The sequence below is a fragment of the Pelophylax lessonae genome (genome assembly GCF_965119305.1).
Source record: "Pelophylax lessonae genome assembly, chromosome: 9".
In the NCBI taxonomy this organism is placed as follows: Eukaryota; Metazoa; Chordata; class Amphibia; order Anura; family Ranidae; genus Pelophylax; species Pelophylax lessonae.
Window position 1 is genome coordinate 61,516,916 of NC_138776.1, and position 21,302 is coordinate 61,538,217.

Below are 21,302 nucleotides of genomic sequence, written 5' to 3' on the forward strand. Positions count from 1 at the left end.
ACAAGCAAGCTGAATGTGATTGTACATGTGTGTATATCACACCATTATGGTGAGGGCACTGAGAGCACAGTGGTGACTTGGAAGAAGTGATTTAGTACCATATGAAGATTGATTGGATGTGGAAGTCACAATTATTCACTCTTTGACGAACTGTCACTGTTATGAACTGATTTATTTCTATTTTTGAACACCCATCTATGACGAACACTCATTTTCTATTTGTCAATTAGTTATTTGATTGGTAGCACAGCACATATTTATTTTTATATATTTAATAATTGTTTGAACACAATTTTGTGTATGCAGCAACCTATTATTTGTTATTGAATCAAATAGGTCTTTTTTATTTTTTGTACTTTTTGGAAATTATTAATTGTCAACACAAGAGTAACTCATTTATACACTAATCGTAAATGTAGTTTAATTCTGTGGTATCAAACATATAGTATTACCTTAATCACTAATCAGTCATAGACATATGTTCTTCAATTAGCATTTGAAAAGGACAAAGCAAGCTTCCAGTGTTAATTTTGACATCAATTTTTTTGTTAGTTTTAGTCATAGTCTTTTGACTAAAATGGCATTTTAGTTTTTGTCGTATTTAAGGCATCTAAATTGTTTTAGTTTTAGTCGTATTTTACAATAGTTGACTTAAATCTCCAGTACCAGTGTTAATTTCATTAACGAAAATATTTTCTTAAAAGGAAAGCAATGCCTCACAATGAGAATATTGGACGAATAATAGTCTGTTTTTTTGGGGGGTTTTTTTGCATGCTAGTCTCATTTTAAAAATGAAGAGGTTACTCAACTTACGAAAATTCTCGTACGACAGAATACAATTTTGGAAGTGATATAATGTGTTGCTCCAATGTATTCTTTAGTTTCTGAGCATGCATGGTCTTGCTCTTCCGTTTTTTTTGGATGAATATTGTGCTGATTAAAAGAAAATCGCACGAGAAAAATTTTTGGGTTTGTCCTTTCAGATAATTTCGGATGAACTGTTGCGATCAGCTCTCGAAAACTGTGTACTAATGATTAGATTTTTGTACAATCGCTTCGAACGCGATATTTTTCATCCGATTTTATGATTGTGTGTACTTGGCTTAACACTGCAAGCATCTAGGCTTGACACCTAGTTGCCAATAAAATGATCCCATCCATATAGACATAGATTTGTCACCTTCCTGAACCTCAAAAGGAAGGTCCTAGTCATTTTGGCTACAAGCTCAGCAGGGGACGAGCCTATTCACTCTAAAGCAGTGATGGCGAAACTTGGCACCCCAGATGTTTTAGAACTACATTTCCCATGATGCTCATGCCCTCTGCAGTGTAGGTGAGCATTATGGGAAATGTAGTTCCAAAACATCTGGAATGCCAAGGTTCACCATCACTGCTCTAGAGGCTTCCAAATGTCTACAATCATTGATTCATGTAAAAAGAACAGAGAGTTATATTCTATCTCTCATAAAAGCTAAAATATTAGTTGCAAAGAGATGAAAATAATTATTTCTGATTATACACATTTTGGGCTATACATACGTGTAAAAATGTATTCATAGTTCAGAATCAAAGAGAAAACCCCAAAACCCTTATATGGTGCCTTATCACAACAGCCAGGCAGTAATTGGCAGTGTTGCGATCTGACTGATGCGCTGGTGTCAGAAATTCTACCCTTGACCCAGCCATCAGAACTGTCCAGGGCCCATTTGATCCTGGTCATTTCAGAACACAGAACATCCTGTGGGCTGGGAGGGGAACATCCCCCGGGGGTTGATTGGCCAAGGGCTAAAGTCCAGCCCACATCCATATTCCAATAAATTGAGGAGCATTGGATATGGATGGCGTGATTCATACGAAGCCAGTCTGACTGGTGGATTGCGGACACTCTGACATGCTAAACCCCGGTAAAGTTCATTTATGTTTTTAATCCTTTTCATTTTCATAGTGAATAGCCAACTGTGTTTGTATTTTTGTCTTTTTAGTATTTTTTGGAAGTCTTTTTCTTTGTAAATACTTAATGCATAAGGGACGTGGCTGTACGGCAACCGGAAGTGACAAGTTACGCAAAACCGGAAGGGACCATCCGGAACATCGGGAGTGGTTGGGTCAGACACGGATTCGTGTGTGTTCGGTCCGCCGCGACCACGATATGTCAGCATACCTGTCATCTTGATATGCGCCATTTTAATGTCTATACTGTGAGTGTACTATATGAGGATTAGCTGCCTTTTAAAAAAGTCTTCGTACGTTATCACACTATCGGCATTTCTTTTTTTCTTCACACTTATGTTATTCATTTATGGAGCACCTTAGATGGCCAAGACACTCGTGGACGTCACTGGAGAGAGATGGGGTTTAGGTAAATATTAGGGGGGCTGAGGGAGGCTGCTGCACACAGCAGGTTATATTAAAGCGGAGTTCCAGCCATTCACTCACCTGTCCAACGGTCCAGCGATGCGGCCGCCCGAAGCCTCGATCCTCTCCCTCGGCGCTGGCATCACTGCTGTGGGCACCCGGCTGTGACAGTTTGCGGCTTCACAGCCGGGTACCCACTGCGCATGCGCGAGTCACGCTGCGCGTCTTGATTGGCCGGCAATCTTCTGGGACCTCTGACGTGTCCCAGAAGATTGCAGGGAGGGAGGGGGAGAGGAGAACTTCCGTTCAGGGCGCCGCGGCGCTCCGAGCGGAAGTGGGAGCGGGTACCTGTCAAAACTAGGTACCCGCTCCCCCCCCAAAAAAATGACATGCCAAATGTGGCATGTCAGGGGGTCAGGACTCCCTAAAGTGGAAGTTCCACTTTTGGGTGGAACTCTGCTTTAAGATAAAAAACCTTCTGACTTTATAACTCCTTTAAACGCTTTTAACACCCCTGATGTCAACCCCTTCCCAGCCAGTGTCATTAGTACAGTGACAGTGCATATTTTTAGCAATGATCACTGTCCAAGTGTCACTGGTCCCCAAAAAGTGTCAGTTAGTGTCCTGACTGTCCACCACAATATCGCAGTCCCGCTATAAGTCGCTGATCGCCACCATTGCTAGTAAAAAAAATATCCAATATTTGTAGATGCAAAAATATGTAGCAGAATACATACTAAACTGATGAAGAAATTTGTTTTACATTTTTTTTACTGGATATGTTTTATAGCAGAAAGTAAAAAAATATTGTTTTTTTTTTTCAAAATTTTCAGCCTTTCTTTATCACGCAAAAAAATAAAAACTGCAGAGGTGATCAAATGCCACCGAAAGAAAGCTCTATTTGTGGGGGGGGGGGGGGGGGGGGGACATCAATTTTGTTTAGGCACAGCGTTGTACGACCGCGCAATTGTCAGTTAACGCAGTGCCGTATCGCAAAAAAAATGGCCTAGTCATGAAGGGGGGTAAATCTTCTGACGGTCAAGTGGTTAAAACAAATTGTGCCGGTCTGACTAAAGATGAATAATACACTCACTATAGGTGTAGACCATTTACATACCATATGACGTCTGACTGGAATACTCCCAGGACATTGCTAAGTACTCCCAAGATGTTGCTAAGTGAGGCCTAGTCATCTCTGCTCACCTCCACCATCACAGGAGTGAGCTCTTTCTCTGATTTAAACCCCCTCACATACTTGTTCTCTCCCCTAATGCAGTAGATCTGAGCTCAATGTTTGAGAGCTCGCTCCTGTGATGGTGGAGGTGTGCAGTGATGACTAGGCCTCACTTAGCAACGTCCTGGAAGTACTTAGCAACATCCTGGGAGTATTCCAGTCAGGCTTCATAAGTATGTAAATGGCCTACACCTATAGCAAGGGCTTTATTCAACTTTAGTCAGAGCTGCACAGTTTTTTTTCTATCTACAGATGCCCCTTATCTGCATAGGCAGTTTTGTGCTAAAGGTGAACTATTCCTTTAAAATACAAAATACTAAAATACACGTACCATTTTCAGCCCAATTTCACAGAATAGAAAGGGAAAAAAAGACACAATTGGCCTGACATTAAAAAAAAGCCTCTAGAAATGACAGTTGACGGATGAAAGTTGTATTCGGGTTGGTTTCCTTGCTGACCGTCTGGGACAGTTCGCACCTCAGACACTTTGATAACTACCACCCATTTTATTTTTGTAACACTGATTACAGTACACAATCCTATATTTAAAACCAGAGCAGAAAATTGATGCCGCTCTAAAATTTTTGGTTTGCTAACAACATAGAACAACACATAAACCGTGCGCGCTAGGCGGAGGACAGCGGGGAGGGTGTACTAACATGTATGAAGTTTCCAAGCAGATAGTTAATTGTGATCCAGCCATAGGCCCCTTCTTCTTGTCCTGAAATTATTCTGGCACCTTGAAAATCAAAGGGATACGATCGCAATGTATTTTCTACGGAAACGAGGACCTCATCTGCCACAGTGGGGTTTGTAAGCCTAGAAGAGAATAAAATATCAGAAGTAAATTTTACATGCCTATTCAAAACAGCGCTGCAACCATTCACAATAAAGTTTACTCGTATGTTGCCCAGTCATGTAGAACTAAAAGCTAAGCTTCCATTTTGGAAAATTAACGTGTCTGTTTTTTTTTTTGTTTTTTTTTTGCCCTCTGTGTCTCAAAACCAAAACTGGAAGTGAGAGAAAATTCCTGCAAAGTGAGGAAATCCCTGGTTGTCACCAGTACTAGTATCCCAAAGAGAAAATTGCTCCTCTATTCCTGTTCTGGTGACAACCCAAATTTTGGGATTTCTTTCACTTTTGGTGATAACAGTAAATATGACAAAGAGAGGGTAAGAACAGTGGTTCTTAACCTGGGTTCGATCGAACCCCAGGGGTTCGGTGAGTCAGTCTCGCGGGTTCGGCGGAGGTCAAGACACACACCCGACTCATATGATTTGTGATGACACGCCCCACTCATTGGCTGCAGGTGATCACGCAACATCACTTGGCCTATCTGTGCTGCAGGGAATTTGGCGCGCCCAGTAGTCGAATTGTAACTGTCGTGATGGTACGTCGTGTGATTTCTTTCTTAATATTAATCCCTTCATACTATGTTGAGCAAAAAAAGAAAGTGGTCGGACGAATATGTACAATATTGATTCACATGTATAACGGAACGTGATGGGAGTCAGCGTCCTAACTTGCAATGCCAAGTTGAGCAATTCTAGTCTAGCACAGGCAAAACTAAGAGAACACTTCCTTAAGCTGCATGGAGATGGAAAATACAAGAACACAACGCTCGCTGAATTCAAGGTTAGGAGAGCCATATTTTATTTTTTCAATTAAGAAGGGTTCGGTGAATGCGCATATGAAACTGGTGGGGTTCAGTAACTCCAACAAGGTTAAGAACCACTGGGTAAGAAGGAAAGACAGACAGCAATAAAAACCTTAAGAGTAGTAACCCCAAGAAAGTGATAATTTAGTATTTGAAATGTATTTACGCTTTGTTGATAGTGTCCTTATGGGGCATCTGGGTAATAAGCGGGCTGCTTCCATCCACCAAGGGACTACCACAAGAACCTCAGGATGTGAAGATACTTTTCTAATCTAAAATTGAAGGGCCACACCGAAGTATTCAAAAAGTATGGTTTTGTTCGAAACATACACTATATTACCAAAAGTATTAGACCTCCTGCCTTTACACGCACATGAACTTTAATGGCATCCCAGTCTTAGTCCATAGGGTTCAATATTTTGGCCCACCCTTTGCAGCTTCAACTCTTCTGGGATTGCTGTCCACAAGTTTTAGCAGTGTGTCTATGGAAATGTTTGACCATTCATCCAGAAGCGCATTTGTGAGGTTAGGCACTGATGTGGACAAGAAGGCCTGGCTTGCAGTCTCTGCTCTAATTCATCCAAAAGGTGTTACAAGGGGTTAAGGTCAGGACTCTGTACGGTCCTCCACAACAAACTCGCTCACCCATGTCTTTATGGACCTTGCTTTGGTAATAAAGTTTATATTTGATACAAAACCCAAGGCTTTTTAAAAAAGAAAAACACCAAATACCCTCACTGGGGGGAATTCAATTAAGTGAGAGCCACACTTTTCTGGTGCTATGACTCCTTTAACATGGCCTGCATCTAATTGATAAAAGTTTTGCACCGGTTTCTGTACCTACCGACATGTGCACCAGATTCAGGTAGTTCTTACTACTGCAGCTTTTAGAACCTATCGCTACTGTTGCAATAGATTAAAAAAAGAACCTCCACCAGTTTGCAAATTGGCATTATTTAGGTCTAACCCTGTGTTGGCTTACAGAGCGAGAGTGTCAGATTTGGGCATATGTGCTCCTAAGCTGTCATTAATGTGGCAGATTCCCACACAGGGCTTGTAGTTGCTAGGATGCCAGCGTATGCTGGCTTCCTAGCATCCGATTACTCATTCCCGGCCCCATGTAGCTGCTGGTTGGGAGATTCCATGGCTGACACCTGAAAGTAAACAAATAGGTGGCAATGCTGGCTGACATAAGTGTCCAAATACGCCCATATTTGGGTAATGATGTCAGCCTCCAAAGACAAGTGGGGAACTACAGGGGTTACAATTGTGATCCAGCTCCAGGGGCCCATGCGGTCCCCCTTGACACCTAGATAGGAGGAGTGTATGTAGAGAAACCAATCGTCTCCATTTTCCTCCTGCAGCCTCTGAAAGCCTGCCTCTCCTCCTCACCCTCCCGTTGGCATTTATCAGGTACAGGATGGAAAATGAAGGGAAACCTGTCAGGGCTCCAATGGTAGGAGAAGGACTCTAAGACCCAGCATCTGTGAGGACAAAAATGCCAGCATAAGGGCTCTAGAACCCTGCATCTCTGTCAGCACTTAACATGGGCCTTTATAAGGAAGTTTGAAGATGCTGATTGATCTTCAGCTTGTACCATGTTCCTGTGATCCTTGTTCCTGAAAGTTCTCTGCTACTGAACTGGCTTGTCCTTGACTATTCTTCTGCCTGTCTTCTGACCTTGGCTTGTCCACGGATGTTCTCTTCTGTTCTCCCGTGTCTGACCTTGGCTTCCCCTTTTACCTTCCCTGCTCTGTTATCCCCCTGGCTCCGAACTCCTGCTTGAACTGACTTCCCATCGTCTCAGTGCAACCACAGACCTGCCATATATCACAGGTGCCACCTGTCTACAGCCACTACTTAGCACATCAGAAACCCTTCTGAGTTCCTCTGCAAACAACATCATAGATCACCTGTAGGACTCCTCCTGTTCTCACTTTCAGGGGAGTCTTGAACTTAGCCACAAGGGAAGCCCTCTTTCCATTGGCCTCCAACACCAGGTACGTGATATAATCAGTTTTTCTACATGGCGCTCCAAGCCTTTTTTTCAAACACTTTCCCTGCTCCTTGGTTTGCATTCACTGGCCCAAAGCTGAATGAGCCGGCAGGGATGAGTCTCTGGTTGTTAGGATACCAGCGGGTGCCAGTCCCCTGACAAGCCGTTGTTGCTGAGTAGGAGCTTCCACATTTAGCAGGGGTAGGAATACCACTGCTAAATGTTTTACCTCCCGCCGCAGCCACAGGCTTGGTCTGCAATAAAATAAGGTTTAAAAAATGTACTAAACACCCCAAAATAAAGCATATGAATTGCCTTTTTCTGAGATAAACATGGCATGAGTTATTTTAATGCAAAATCTAAAGCGGTATTTAACTCTTAGTGAATTGACCCACAGACTGCAAAAAAAACTGGCTTGGGTTTAAACCCCACACTACTTTATCTAAAACAAAAAACTGAACTTTTGCTTTGGATATATAATAATCGGGGGCACTGGTGTGCTCCTATGGTGAGCTATCTATTAATTAAAGCAAAAAAAATCTAAGAACTGCTGTTACCACCAAATCAAGTACTCAACCCCTTGGAAAACAATATACAGACTGTAATGATGAACTGGTGCATTGTTCTAAGTAATAAGTAATGTGATACCTTAAAAAGGCTTATATGGTAATATAGAACACATAAAAGTGTAAAAGAAGTCCATAAAGAAAGTTTGTTATATAACTTGCAGAAATTGTCCAAGCAAAGAATTAATGGTGCCAATATGACAGTGCACAAAAATGGCAGTGAAAAAATAATAAAAGTAAAAAAAAATGAAATATATATAAAGTTACAATGAAAAAGATAGACTAAACTTCTAAACTAAGTAAACTTAGTAAAAAGTCAGTGAAACAACCATGCATATGTGCTCCACTATCCATTTTAAAGTAGTGATTCCTGTGTGAGTTCCAACCACCTACTAACCACCTGATAAATCCTCTATCTTCCCTTAAATCCTCCTCTGCCCAGGGTAGTTAGGCACCATGGTTATATTCAAACAAACAAAGTGGTTTCATCATGCAGTACAGTTATAAAACGGGTTTATTACTTAAAAACAACTTAATCCAATACACTCGTATGTAGGAAGCTTGTAAATCGCATAAAATCTAACAGAAACTTGAAAGGGAAGGAGCAGCTTCAGCTCACCAGCTCCTTGACACAGGTCGTGGTGACACCAGATCGGACGTCACAGGCTCCTCCTACGCGTTACGTCACTGGTGACGTGATCCACTCATTTGCTTCCTCCTCCCCTCCGGTGCCATATTTGGCACATTTCAGGGGGGATGGGGGAACGGGCACCTGTTTTTGACAGGTACCCTTCCCCACTTCCGGGAGACGGCGTTGCGGCGTTGTCCCTCTGAGGTTTGGCACCCTCCTCCTTTCCCTGCCGCTGAGAAAATCCGAATGCGCAGCGAGCTTCGTGCATGCGCAGTAGGGACCCACCCGTGAAGCCGCAAGCCTTCACTGCTGGGTTCCCTTACCGGCGATGGCGGCAGCAGCACCCTACAGCCGATGGAAACATCGGCTGTGGTGTCGACATCGCTGGACTCCAGGACAGGTAAGTGTCCTAATATTAAAAGTCAGCAGCTACAGTATGTGTAGCTGCTGACTTTTAATTTTTGGAGGGCGAGGCTGGAACACCGCTTTAAGTTTATTGGGAGAAGAGTTTTGTCCACCTCTTTTTTTTTATTTCTCTTTATATTTACTTTTATTTAATTTTTATGTTTACTTTTACAATTTTTTCACTGCCTTTTTTGTGCACTGTCATATTGGCACCAATAATTTGTTGATTGGACAATTTCTGCAAGTTAAATAAATGACTTTCTTTATGGACTTCTTTTACACTTTTATGTGTTTTATAACACCATATAGGCTTATTTAAGGTATCACATTACTTATTACTTAGAACAGCGCACCACTTCACCATTACAGTTTGCTTTGGATATATTTTTTAATACTGTAAAGAAAAAGCAAAATAATGCTTATGAACACAGTTCAGAGTTTTCAGTGACTTGTTTCATGAGCTGGTTTAGGGGGCCATTGATAATACCTGAGTAGCCGCATTCCAGCAGTGGCTCCTAAGTAGACGGGAGTCTCTTTTTGCTTACTCATTGGAATGATGTTTCGTGCTTTGTTCATACATGCCTGCAGAGATTGTCCAGCCTTCACCGGCTTCTCATGATAGCTAGATATACCATTGCCTGTCAAAAAAAAAAAAAAACACTTTAGATAAAAAATATATGTATGTCCAATCATTAAATCTAATAAGCTTTGGCATGTTAATGAAAATTCTAAAATGATTTGATATTTTTAAATCTGCAGTTTTCATTAAACAAATACCCGGTGATCCTACCATGAAGGTCCTGGTTCAGACACCTTCTGTTATAGTATGACAATGCTCCTTCTCTATCTCCCAGTTGCGCTCCTAAAGTGTTACTACACCCACAACAGTAAAATCAGTCTGTATATGCAGTAAAGCATGCTTGTTATACTCACTGTGGAACCTAGGGGGTCATCCTCTGCATTGTGTAAAAAGGCTGTTTGATCCTGTCTTCGCTGATCCTCCCATTCCACAGTCCCCTATCTATCTGCTGAGCCTTGGGAGCAAGCTGCATATTCTCAGTTTGGTGTTTATTGCTAGAGGGTTTTTTTTTTTTTTTGGGAGGGTGCATGTGATCAGCACAGGGCCAATTAGCACTGTCCAGACAGAGGGCAGGGGGTCCTGCAGCCTCATAGGACAATCAGGGGAGAATGAAAACTCCTCCTACAAGCTTTAACCAGACACTGATAGAAGTCACAAGACTGCTCTAACTGCTGATGAGAAAAGGTATTTTGGCAGCTTAAATTTACTAAAATAATTGGATTTCTATTATCTGTGTACTGTGGGAGACCAAATATGGTGAATGCAGGGTCCTGGCTTTAGTAACATTTTATGTTGTCACGCTTTCACACACTCCCCCAAAGGAGACTACAGATAGCCATGCCAAGTATAGGTAATCCATAACAATGAACAACTCAGTCGCCTGACAAGTCGCGCTAGTCTGAATGGGTTCTAAGGAAAAAGGGTCCTGTACTACTTCGGGGCGACCTGGAGGCGACTTGCATAGACATTCATGTTATGAAGTCCGTGCAAGTCGCGCCGAAGTCGTGCTGCACGCAACTTCACAGGTCGCCCCCGAAGTAGGAGCGGGGGCTTAAAGAGGGTAAACGTTCCTAAAAAAGAAAGGGGTTTCAACCCTTCTCTACTTTATCCAAAACTAGAAAAGTTTTGTCTTTGGATAAATTTTACCAATATGGAAATTATCTTTTCAGACTGGCCATCTAAAGCAGTAAGAGATGTCAATGTTACCAGATCATCACTTACGCTACTATAAATATATTCATTGTTATATAATGATCCATAATGATAATATTTCTTACAGAATTAAAAAGGGAAGAGCGTTTGCCCATTGTTAATATACATGCCACTCATTTCCCATGAAGAAATCCTAAGCCGGTACAATTTTCACATAAGGCGATGCAGTGATGAACTCAGGCCAGTGACCGTGAACAATCAACTCTCAGCGCGTGCTTTGGTCACTTAGTAATTTATCGTTTTCTAGATATCTGTCAGACTTAATGTTGGCAGACATACAGCTCTGGCACTAGGAGACAGAAATAAAATAAACATTTCAGAAATCTGCTGTACTTTCCTTTAGGTCCAAATATAACACTGATGGATGATGGCCAAAACGTATGTTTTATCCAACTGGTATTCACAGCTTTGGACTAAATTAGAAGAAAAAGGCTTTTCATAGGAATTTCAGTCACATTAATCACTCAAGATATCCAATTTTAGCAACCCACTAGAGTGCATCCTCCTTCTGTAGTTTAAATTAGTCATAAGCATGGATGAGTGGGGGATAAAGACGTACAAACAAACAAAGGTAGCCACAGATACATTAACTCCTCCGTGGTGGGGCTCCAGGGCCCTGCAACAATTCTCTTGATCTTGATTATATCAAGACAAGGAGATTTCCAAATATTAAAATGGACATTTAGAATCAACACTAGTTAAATGGTCAGCTCGCCTAAAGCTATGACCAGGGCTTTTTTTTCTTGGAGAATAGGTGCAGGAACTCACCCCTTCTGAGTCACCCATTGTCTCCACCCACTACCCACCTCTGAGCATTGTCCCTTGGTTCCGCCCCCTACCAACATTAGACCCCCTCCAGTAGCAACAACCACTCTCCTAGCAACCAGCATCAATAGATAAGCCAACAATAGACCTCTACCTCAACAGGAGAGCCCTACAAACAACATAAGACCCCCCCAGCAACAATAGATCTCCAGCAGCAACAATAGACCCTCACACAATACCAGATCCCTACCAGTGACAATAGATCCCCAAGCAGCCAGCATCAAGAGACCCTCCAACACACCCCACACCACTTGCTATTACATACATTCAGTGCTGGAGGTGCTGGAACTGCGTTCCACCGCATTCCTGCTGAAAAAAAGCCCTGGGTACGACTATTAAAAAGGTTGTAAAGCCAAAACTTTTTCGTAGCTTTGTTTAACGTGTGAAGGTTCTCATTTATCCAGGCCATGGTATATCTGGTGGTTGTTAGTCAACATCAACTAAACTTGGATATTAAGTAATTAATCCAAGTAACCCAGAATGGAAGAGGTGGCTTGGACAAGCTATGAATTATCTTCAACATTATAGAATAAGTCCTGTCAAATTGACTACTACTAGATAGAGTAGGGTATGGTCAAAACCCCTGTCCTCACTGTGTTCCATTGGGAAAATGATCCATAGACACAGCAGGAAGTAGAAGAAAATCTCACCAAAATGCGGGGAGTGCATTTTTTAGACATTTGCTACCAGAACAAGTGTGTCTACAGGAAGATTTTATTTGTATTTTTCTTCCAGTAACAACTAATTGGATTTTCGTTCACTTCTACTCCTGACAGTAATCACCAGGACAAATAAAGGAATAGGTCACCCTAGCAGGGACACAATAACCAAGAAAAATCTAAACATACACAAGTAGGTGCCAGATCATAAAGTGAACAGTCCAAAGTTTTAACAGTTCTCAATTTGACCATAAAAAAATCCACCGTGTTTCGGGGTGCAAGAAAACTCCCCCTTCATCAGGCCTACAAAGCAGATAGAACATACAAAAAGTGAGTTACTGGAGTTGATTTGGTAAATGCAAGGAGACTATTCACTTTGCAAGGGAAGTTGCATTTTGCATGGAAAATTTTCCCGGAGTTTAGTGAATGAGGTACAGCTCTGCTAACTTCCATCATCCAATTATTTGCAGTTTTTTGTTGTTTCAGCAAAATTGTTGCTTTTTTTTGCACATGACTATGTCCTTGGCAAATTTGAAATTTCACCACATTCACTATGCTTTCGGGGGAAAGTTCCTTGCAAAGCGAAACATCCTTTTTGTCACCAAAAAATTAAACCCTCATGCTCATATGTACACATGAATAAAAATGAATAAAAATCACGTGTCCCATTTCATAATAAACCATAAATACATAAACGGACAAAATTAACTTATATGATTGGATAAAATTCTATGAAAACAAACAATAAACCTACTCTCATTTAGATACTGTCGCTTCCATAGGACAGGGCGGTATATAAATGTGTGCAGTTTTATGGAAATTTTGTGGCCCATTCAAAAAAATGCCGGTTGCAGGATTGAGTCTTGATGCAACACAGAACACATAGTGATTGGAGCAGAGCTGATCACATGACTTTGATGGGTGACACAACTCAGCTCTTCTACTGTTCTCTTTTTTTTTTTTTTCAAACTCTGTTCAACTTAAAAATGCTCCTCCGGTTTCAGAGTCTCAAAGCCAGCAGAGTACTGAGCACCTTGGTGAAACATACCACTAAGATTTAGAAGTGTGCATGTTTTTTTTTTAAAGCAATGGTATGGCCAGAATAAAGCCATACATCTAAAAATCAAGGAAAATAGCCCTGAGACTTTGAATGAGGTGGGCACAATTGGCCAATGATAATTTTATTGAGAGTGAAAAATCATCATAAATTACATTGTACGTAAGATCAGTCAATAAAAGAGTACATGATAGTATACATATATGTATATAAGAATGGGAGTCATATGAAGGTAAATATGCATCTTCAAACTCAATACATTTCGTGAGACACAGCTCACTTCTTCAGGAGTAGATATTGGCACTTTTCCACTGCAAGTACCGGCTCGGCTCTACTCGGCCCTGCTTGGCCCGGTTTGCTTTTCCACTGCTGGTACCGCATGGTACGGTGTTGGAACGGTTCGGTACGGTACGGTATGGTTTGCTTTTCCACTAAAGTAGTACTAAAGTTAAGTGGGTGGGATAACAACGATTCTCTGACCAATCAGTGGCTAGTAGTGACTGCATGCAAAGGATTGTGGGATATGGTACCGGGTATGATACCTCTTGGAACCACAATCGAGGTGGTACTGTTTTTGAGAGCCGTACCGTTCGGTTCAATGCAGTGGAAAAGCACCGCCGTACCGTACCGTACCGTACCGTACCGAACCGTTCCTACACCGTACCATGCGGTACCAGCAGTGGAAAAGCACAAAAGCGAGCCGAACCGTTCGGTTCCATGCAATGGAAAAGCGCCATATATGTCTTTAAAGATAATACAACATAGTATCAGTATAAAAGTATACATGGTGGTTACCAATGAGATAAATACATAAAGGATCCTAATAAGGGATCCAAACTCACACATTAGCTGGGCCGGGATAGAAAACCGGTAATCCACTTGGGCCGTGGCTGGGTAGGCCTTCCTTACTAGGAACATTTATGTATATATCTCTTTGGTTACCACCATGTATACTTTTATACTGATACTATGTTGTATTAACTTTATAGACATATATAGACGCATCTACTCCTGAAGAAGTGAGCTGTGTCTCACGAAATGCATTGAGTTTGAAGATGCATATTTACCTTAATATGAATCTCATTCTTATATACATATATGTATACTATCATGTACTCTTTTATTGACTGATCTTACGTACAATGTCATTTAAGATGATTTTTTACTCTCAATAAAATTATCATTGGCCAATTGTGCCCACCTCATTCAAAGTCTCAGGGCTATTTTCCTTCCTTTTTATGTATATTAGGGATGGAGGTGGGTCACTGGAAGTGTCAGACCCTGTTTCCTTGTTATAAAGCCACACATCTGCTTTATAAATCCCCCAATCAGACTCTCCACATATATAAATACACAATAAAACTGTCCTTAGGCCAGGAAATCCAGCAAACACTGACAACCTAGCTAGATGATGCATGGCCAGGGCTTTTTTTCAGCAGGAACGCGGGGGAACGCAGTTCCGGCACCTCCAGGACCTCCAGCACTAAATGTATGTAATAGCAAGGGGTGTGGGGTTTGTTGGATGGTCTCTTGATGCTGGCTGCTTGGGGATCTTTTGTCACTGGTAAGGATATTTTATTGTGTGAGGGTCTATTGTTGCTGCTGGTGGATCTATTGTTGCTGGGGGGTCTTATGTTGTTGAGGTAGAGGTCTATTGTTGGCTTATCTATTGATACTGGTTGCTGGGAGAGCTGTAGTTGCTACTGGAGGGGGTCGAATGTTGCTGGGGTGGATCTTTTGTTGCTGGGTGAGGTATTTTGTTGTGCGTGGGAGGTGGGTAGGGGGTGGAACCAAGGAACAGTGCTCAGAGGTGGGTAGTGGGTGGAGACAAGGGGGGACTCAGAAGGGGGGAGTTCCTGCACCTTTTCTCCGAGAAAAAAAGCCCTGTGCATGGCCAACACACAAGGCCACTGTGAGCAGGATGTGACAGGTTCACTTTAAAGGTACTCTGTAGAGTGGTAGAAATACAAATTGTCCAGATTCACTAACCTTCTACTTTACATTCATCTACTTGGTGGACAACTCCCGTGTCGTTTTCCTTCTCCGCTGGCCATCGATAGATGTAGAGACTGGTGTGTGAGGATCCAGCGTCTAGCACAATACCATACTACAGAAGACATAACAGACAATTATATACTTATAATGGTCAGAGGTCCACAAATGCTTGGCTATATAGTCTATCTTCAGCTTTTACTTTGTTTATATAAATCTGCAGAGTGCCTGGGCTTCCATCACACATCGGCACACATGGCTGGTATAGGCTAAATATAGGCTGGTACTGTGAGACGAGTAAAAGCTGTCTAATGGGGTAATGGTGTATATAATCTTCTACATTTGTCAGCATGTTTAGCCCTGGAATCTCTCCCAGACTTGGTAAATGGTACGTTACAGTCTGAAGCTGACACTAATGATCTTCTCTCTTGTAGAAGAGGCGCACAATGAAAATAAAGACGGCAGGCGCAGATAAGGGATGTTATTGAGTAGGCTCTGCCACTTTAATTATGTGTTACCATTCTCAAACACCAAGCTTTCTTGAAGGATGGTGTATGACCTGGCATTCTCCAGCTAACATTGTTATTAATGTTACATCTATAAAGTCACGGCGTAACTATAGAGGACACGGTCCAACAACACAATTACAGGGCCCCTGGCTCCCAATCTCCATCTTGATAAGACTTCGTCACCAACTTGCAGGTGAAAGCAAAGAAAAACCAAGTATTTTAAATGCTTATTTGCAGTGTTTTTCTTTTCCATAAATTATTTTTATTCACTTGCCATAGGCCCTTGAACTCGCTAGAAAATTTGACTGCTCCAAGAACAGTCAATTCCCCAGCACAACCCCCGTCCCTCTTTGCATGTCATAGCCCTTTGCTTTTCTGGGGCTGTCTAATTACTGTATGTGGTGGCCCGTCTCCTCTGTCACTTGCCTCATTTCCTTATATAACCTTTTATATAGCTTCCAGGGGGAAGAGCAGAGAGGAATACTATAAAGCAGGGCTTGACAAATTTGCTTTGAATCTAGGAGTCAGCTAAAAAAGTTAGGAGCCAGTTTTTTTTTTTTAACTAACAAATCTTATGGGTGGAGTATGTACCATTTTCCCGAAGGTGAACTTATCCTTGAACTCTTTCGCTGCCAGAGTCAGTTTTGTGGGGGGGGGGGGGGGGGGGGGGTTTTGCCCACGTTTAAAAAATCTTTTTAGGCCTAAAGATTACATAAAACCTCCAAACATTATGTATTTTCTGAAAGCAGACATCCAAGAGAATAAAATAGTGGTAGTTCCAATTTTCTAGGATCTAGGAAACACAACATTTCAGTAAAAAACACATTAAAGTAAATTTTAGGGGGCCCAAAAATGCAATAAATTACCCAATTTTTTGGTAAAATATAAAAGCCGAGGTTGCACCAAGTAAATAGATACCCAATATGTTAAACCTTAAACATGTCAGTACCCTATATTTTCCGTAAGCAACTCTTTAAAAGCCTCCTATGATTAATCAGTTTAGTGTTATGAATGAGGTCTGGTGCTAAAATTATTGCTCTCATTCTGGCGTGTATTGCAAGCAACGTTTTCAGACGTAGGTGCCGCGTGCGTTTACGTTTGTATGTGCGTATATGTGGGAGTGGGGGGGCCTCGATATTTTTTTTGGGGGGGGGGGGATTTATATGCTTGGGTGTAACTTTACTGTTTTACAATTATTTTTTTTTTTTTTAAACTTTTATTTTTCTATCACATAGAGGACAAAAAGTCCCCTATGTTAAGGATTTTTTTTTGTGACAGGTTTTCTTTAATAAAACATCCAGGGTCTGAAAGACCCTGCATGTCTCCTCTGTGCTCCACTGAATGTAATGCAATGCACATCACACTGCAGTACATTGGCCTTGATGGCCAAGGAAACTGTCAATGGAGACCCAAAAATGACGTCACACGTCACTTCCGGGTCAACAACTAGAAGGAGAGGTGAGCAGAGGTGGGTCTGCTTCCCCTACCTCCCCCTGCCCCCCTCTGTGGCCGTGCCCCCGACCCGACTTCCTTCCTCCCCAGCAAAAATTGTCAGGGGGCAGTGGGCCGCATTGCCTGCGGTTCTGGGTTCAGGATCCTGCCTGGCTATGTCCTCCCCTCTGTAAACTGACCATGGTATACCATGGCGGCTGAGCCCTGACACTGTGGTCAGTTTACGTGTCTACGTCATCCTGTGTGCCCCTGTGTCTGTGTTTTGTAAAAATAAGCCATTCTTTACAGAATTTCTTTTTAAATTTTCAGAACGCCACTCGCCACTCACGTGACCCAACACCTCTCTCCTTCTCTCCCCCTCCTCCTCTCCCGACTGACATCAGTGAGGAATCCTCGGCCCCGCCCGCTGCAGGCAGCTGTCAGACGGGGAGAGGAGAGAGCTGACGGGTCACGTGAGTGGCACTTGACCCTCTGAAAACTGGTAAAGAACGGCTTATTTTTTAAAACACAGACACCGGGGCACTCAGGATTAATAAACAGACCAGACAGGATGGTATAAAGTGGCTTAAAGCGGAATTCCAGCCTTTTCTCTGTTTATTAAAAGTCAGCAGCTACAAAAAGTGTAGCTGCTGACTTTTAATAAACACACACTCACCTGTCCCATGGTCCAGCGATGAGGCCGCCCGAAGCCTCGATCCTCTCCCTCTGGTCTCAACGGCGCCGGCATCACTGGTGTGGGCAGCCGGCTGTGACAGTTTACGGCTTCACAGCCGGGTATGCACTGCGCATGCACGAGTTGTGCTGCGTGTCTTGATTGGCCGGCAATCTTCTGGGACCTCTGACATGTCCCAGAAGATTCCAAGGAGGGAGGGGGAGAGGAGAACTTCCGCTCAGGGCGCTGCGGCGCTCCGAGCGGAAGTGGGAGCGGGTAATTGTCAAAACTAGGTACCCGCTCCCCCAGCCCAAAAAAATGACATGCCAAATGTGGCATGTCAGGGGGTTAGGACTACCTAAAGCGGAAGTTCCATTTTTGGGTGGAACTCTGCTTTAACAATCATTTGAAAGGGGAACTTGAGATTCGAAGGGGGGGCATTTGCTCCCCCTTGCCCCTACCTGCGGACGCCCATGGTGGCGCCTAGCAGGTATCTCAGGGCTATTGAATGGCTACACAAGGGAGACTTTTACTGTTAAATAACATCTCTACAGTATCATAAATGCACACGAGGAAGATTTTCACCAACAGAAGAGAAATTAGAACAAGGAACGTATCCAATGGACTGTACGTTATGTATTATGTCAAGGTGGGTAGGGACGGTGCTCGGAGGTGGGTAGGAGCAGAGACAAGGGGTGACTTGGAAGGGGGAGTGCCACCACCTATTATCTGAGAAATAAGCCCTGTATGAAATACAAGGTGCAATTGGAAGAGCAAGGAAGAAAAATTGTTGAAGTTGCATCCAGTATTACATACAATATTGATTCAAAATGTATACTTTCTGAAACATAGTTACATAGTTACATAGTAGGTGAGGTTGAATAAAGACAATAGTCCATCCAGTTCAACCTGTGTAGGTGTGTGTGACTGTAATCATCTAACATAGCCCTTTATCTCCTGATCCTTGAGATGTAAGTCTAAGAGTCTTTTGAAAGTCACCATACTACCCGCAGAAACCACCTCTTGTGGTAGACAATTCCACAATCTTGTAGCCCTAACAGTAAAGAACCCCCCACGTTGCCTGAGGTTAAAACGCTTCTCCTCTAATCGCATTGTATGTCCTCGAGTCCTCATGCAATTCCTTCGAATGAACAGCTTTTTTTCTAAGCTGAGATCCCCATTAAGATATTTATAAATTGCTATCATGTCCCCTCTCAGACGTCTCTTCTCCAGGGAAAATAAATCGAGCGATTGCAGCCGCTCTTCATAGGTAAGGTCCTCCAATCCCCTAATTAGTTTAGTTGCCCTTCTCTGGACTCTCTCCAGCTCCAACACATCCCTCCTGAGGACTGGCGACCAGAACTGGACAGAATACTCCAGATGCGGTCGGACCAGAGTTTTATAAAGTGGAAGGATTATAGTCTTATCTCTGGAATACATCCCTTTCTTTATGCATGCTAATATTCTGTTGGCTTTGGAAGCTGCCGCTTGGCATTGCATGCTGTTGCCTAATCTATCATCAACCAAGACTCCCAGATCTTTCTCCATTTTTGAGTCCCCCAAGGGTTCCCCTCCTAACATGTATTGTGTTTTTATGTTTTTGGTCCCCAAGTGCAAAACCTTACACTTCTCCACATTAAACCTCATTTGCCATGTCGTTGCCCACTCCGTAATTTTGTCCAGGTCATTCTGTAGGATATCTGCTTCATGCTGTGCAGTTATTGCCCTGGCCAATTTTGTGTCATCTGCAAAAATTGATAACGAACTACTGATCCCGTCCTCAATGCTGTTTATACAAACTGCATGTTCCCATTAAAGACAATTGGGTCAATATACAAAGCTAAAACATTGAGATGAAGAAACTTCTTTTCAAAAAGTGACAGTTATTTTTAACCTAGTCCAATCAGATTTAAAAATAACAGCCAAATAGCTGAAAATAAAGATACTGATCTTTGTGTAAAGCCTAAGAAATTTAGCCGAATACCATTGCAGAGATCTGTGGTTTTCTAATACTGTGACTAACATTGCATCGTGCTAACTGCCTTCATAACAATCTGATAGAAGTGTCTCATATATACTTTCATTTTTCACCAGCTATTTAAGAAATTCTAATTACAACCTGGATGGTAATTTAGAAACCAGGCTGTGATGTTATCCTCTGGGTTACCAGTCACATGGTTTGCTATGGCTGTAGATGCTATATGGCCAAGAGAATGTGGAAACCTCTCCATGTCATTCAGTTTAGGTGTTTCCAGTGAAGGGTACTGGTAATGCTACAGCATATAAGACATTTTAGACAATTGTGTTTTCCGGAAAGCCCTTTTCTATGCTAGTATGACCCCAACCCTGCTGAACCCCTAATTCTGATTGTAAGTCAAGTAAGCCTTCTTATGCAACATCAATCAGTACCTCACTTCACAAACAGACACAAGATCCCACAAATACACTCCAAACACTCGAAAACTTTGTGGAATGACTCCCTAAAAGTTGTTTAATTTACAAAGATGGAGACAACTCTACATTAAATGCCATGTTTTTTTTAATGCAATGTCCAACAAGCTCATATACTGTAGGTGTAATGGTTAAGAGTACACAAAATTTTGGCCACATAAGGGTTGATTTACTAAAGGGAAATAGATTGTTCACATCGAAAGTACAGTTGTGCTCTGCAAAGCAATCTGCCCAAGAGCTTAGTGAATGTGGTGAAGATTCACTTTGCAAAGAATACCCAATCACATGCAAGGAAAAAAAAGCATTTTGCTTACACATAAGTGAATGATGGAAGGCAGCAAGCCTTTACCTCATTCCACCTTACAATAAAGGCCAGTTTACTGTTCTTGAGACTTTAGGGGGACCAGATCGTGGTCAGTGGTAGTAGAAAATGCAACAGAGTAAGCAATGTCTCGAACTTGGTAATCAGTGGGAATAAAAAAAATTACAAAGTACATGTGGTCAGTAAGAGGAAGAATAGTGTCTCATCATGAGTATCAATGGGAGAAATAGTGCCCCATCATTGGTGTCAGTGAGGGGAATGATACACCATTGTTGGTGTCAGTGGAAGGAATAGTGGCCCTTCATTGTTGTCAGCGGGGGGGAAATAGTGCCCCATCATTGATGGCACTAGGAGGAATAGTCATCATTAATGTCATAGGGAAGAATAGTGCCCAATAATTGGTATTGGTGGAAGGTATAGTGCTACCTTGGTGTCAGTAGCAGGAATTATGCCTAACTGTTGGTATCGGGGAAAAGAATGATTGTTGGTGTCAATAGGAGGAATAGTGCTCTAAGGGCCAGATAAAGGCAAGCAAAAGGCCACATCCACCCCATGGGCCGCAGTTTGGAAACCACTGCTCTGGAGCAATATCCATTGCAGAGTGCAACTGCACTTTCAAAATGTACAGTCTATTTGCCTTAAATAAATCAACCTCAGTGTGTCCCTAAGGAGGGCTGCTTGGAGGAGTGGTCAGAGCTGAGTGATTAAAGGAAAGAATATAGATGTGGCAGCTAATTCTGCCACATG

The 21,302-nt window shown here is 42.3% G+C and overlaps 1 protein-coding gene across 2 annotated transcripts in view; it reads right to left on the reverse strand.

The window, feature by feature from the left end:
• The window catches only part of ENTPD1 (ectonucleoside triphosphate diphosphohydrolase 1), a 184,691-nt gene that overhangs the window by 42,356 nt on the left and 121,033 nt on the right, over positions 1 to 21,302 (reverse strand). For both annotated transcript variants that reach the window (XM_082269377.1, XM_082269376.1), the window contains exons 3-5: positions 15,167 to 15,284; positions 9,332 to 9,482; positions 4,249 to 4,408 (exon numbers count right to left, since the gene is read on the reverse strand). In XM_082269377.1, the coding sequence (XP_082125503.1) occupies positions 4,249 to 4,408; positions 9,332 to 9,482; positions 15,167 to 15,284 (429 nt within the window). The remainder of the gene's footprint in view (positions 1 to 4,248; positions 4,409 to 9,331; positions 9,483 to 15,166; positions 15,285 to 21,302) is intronic.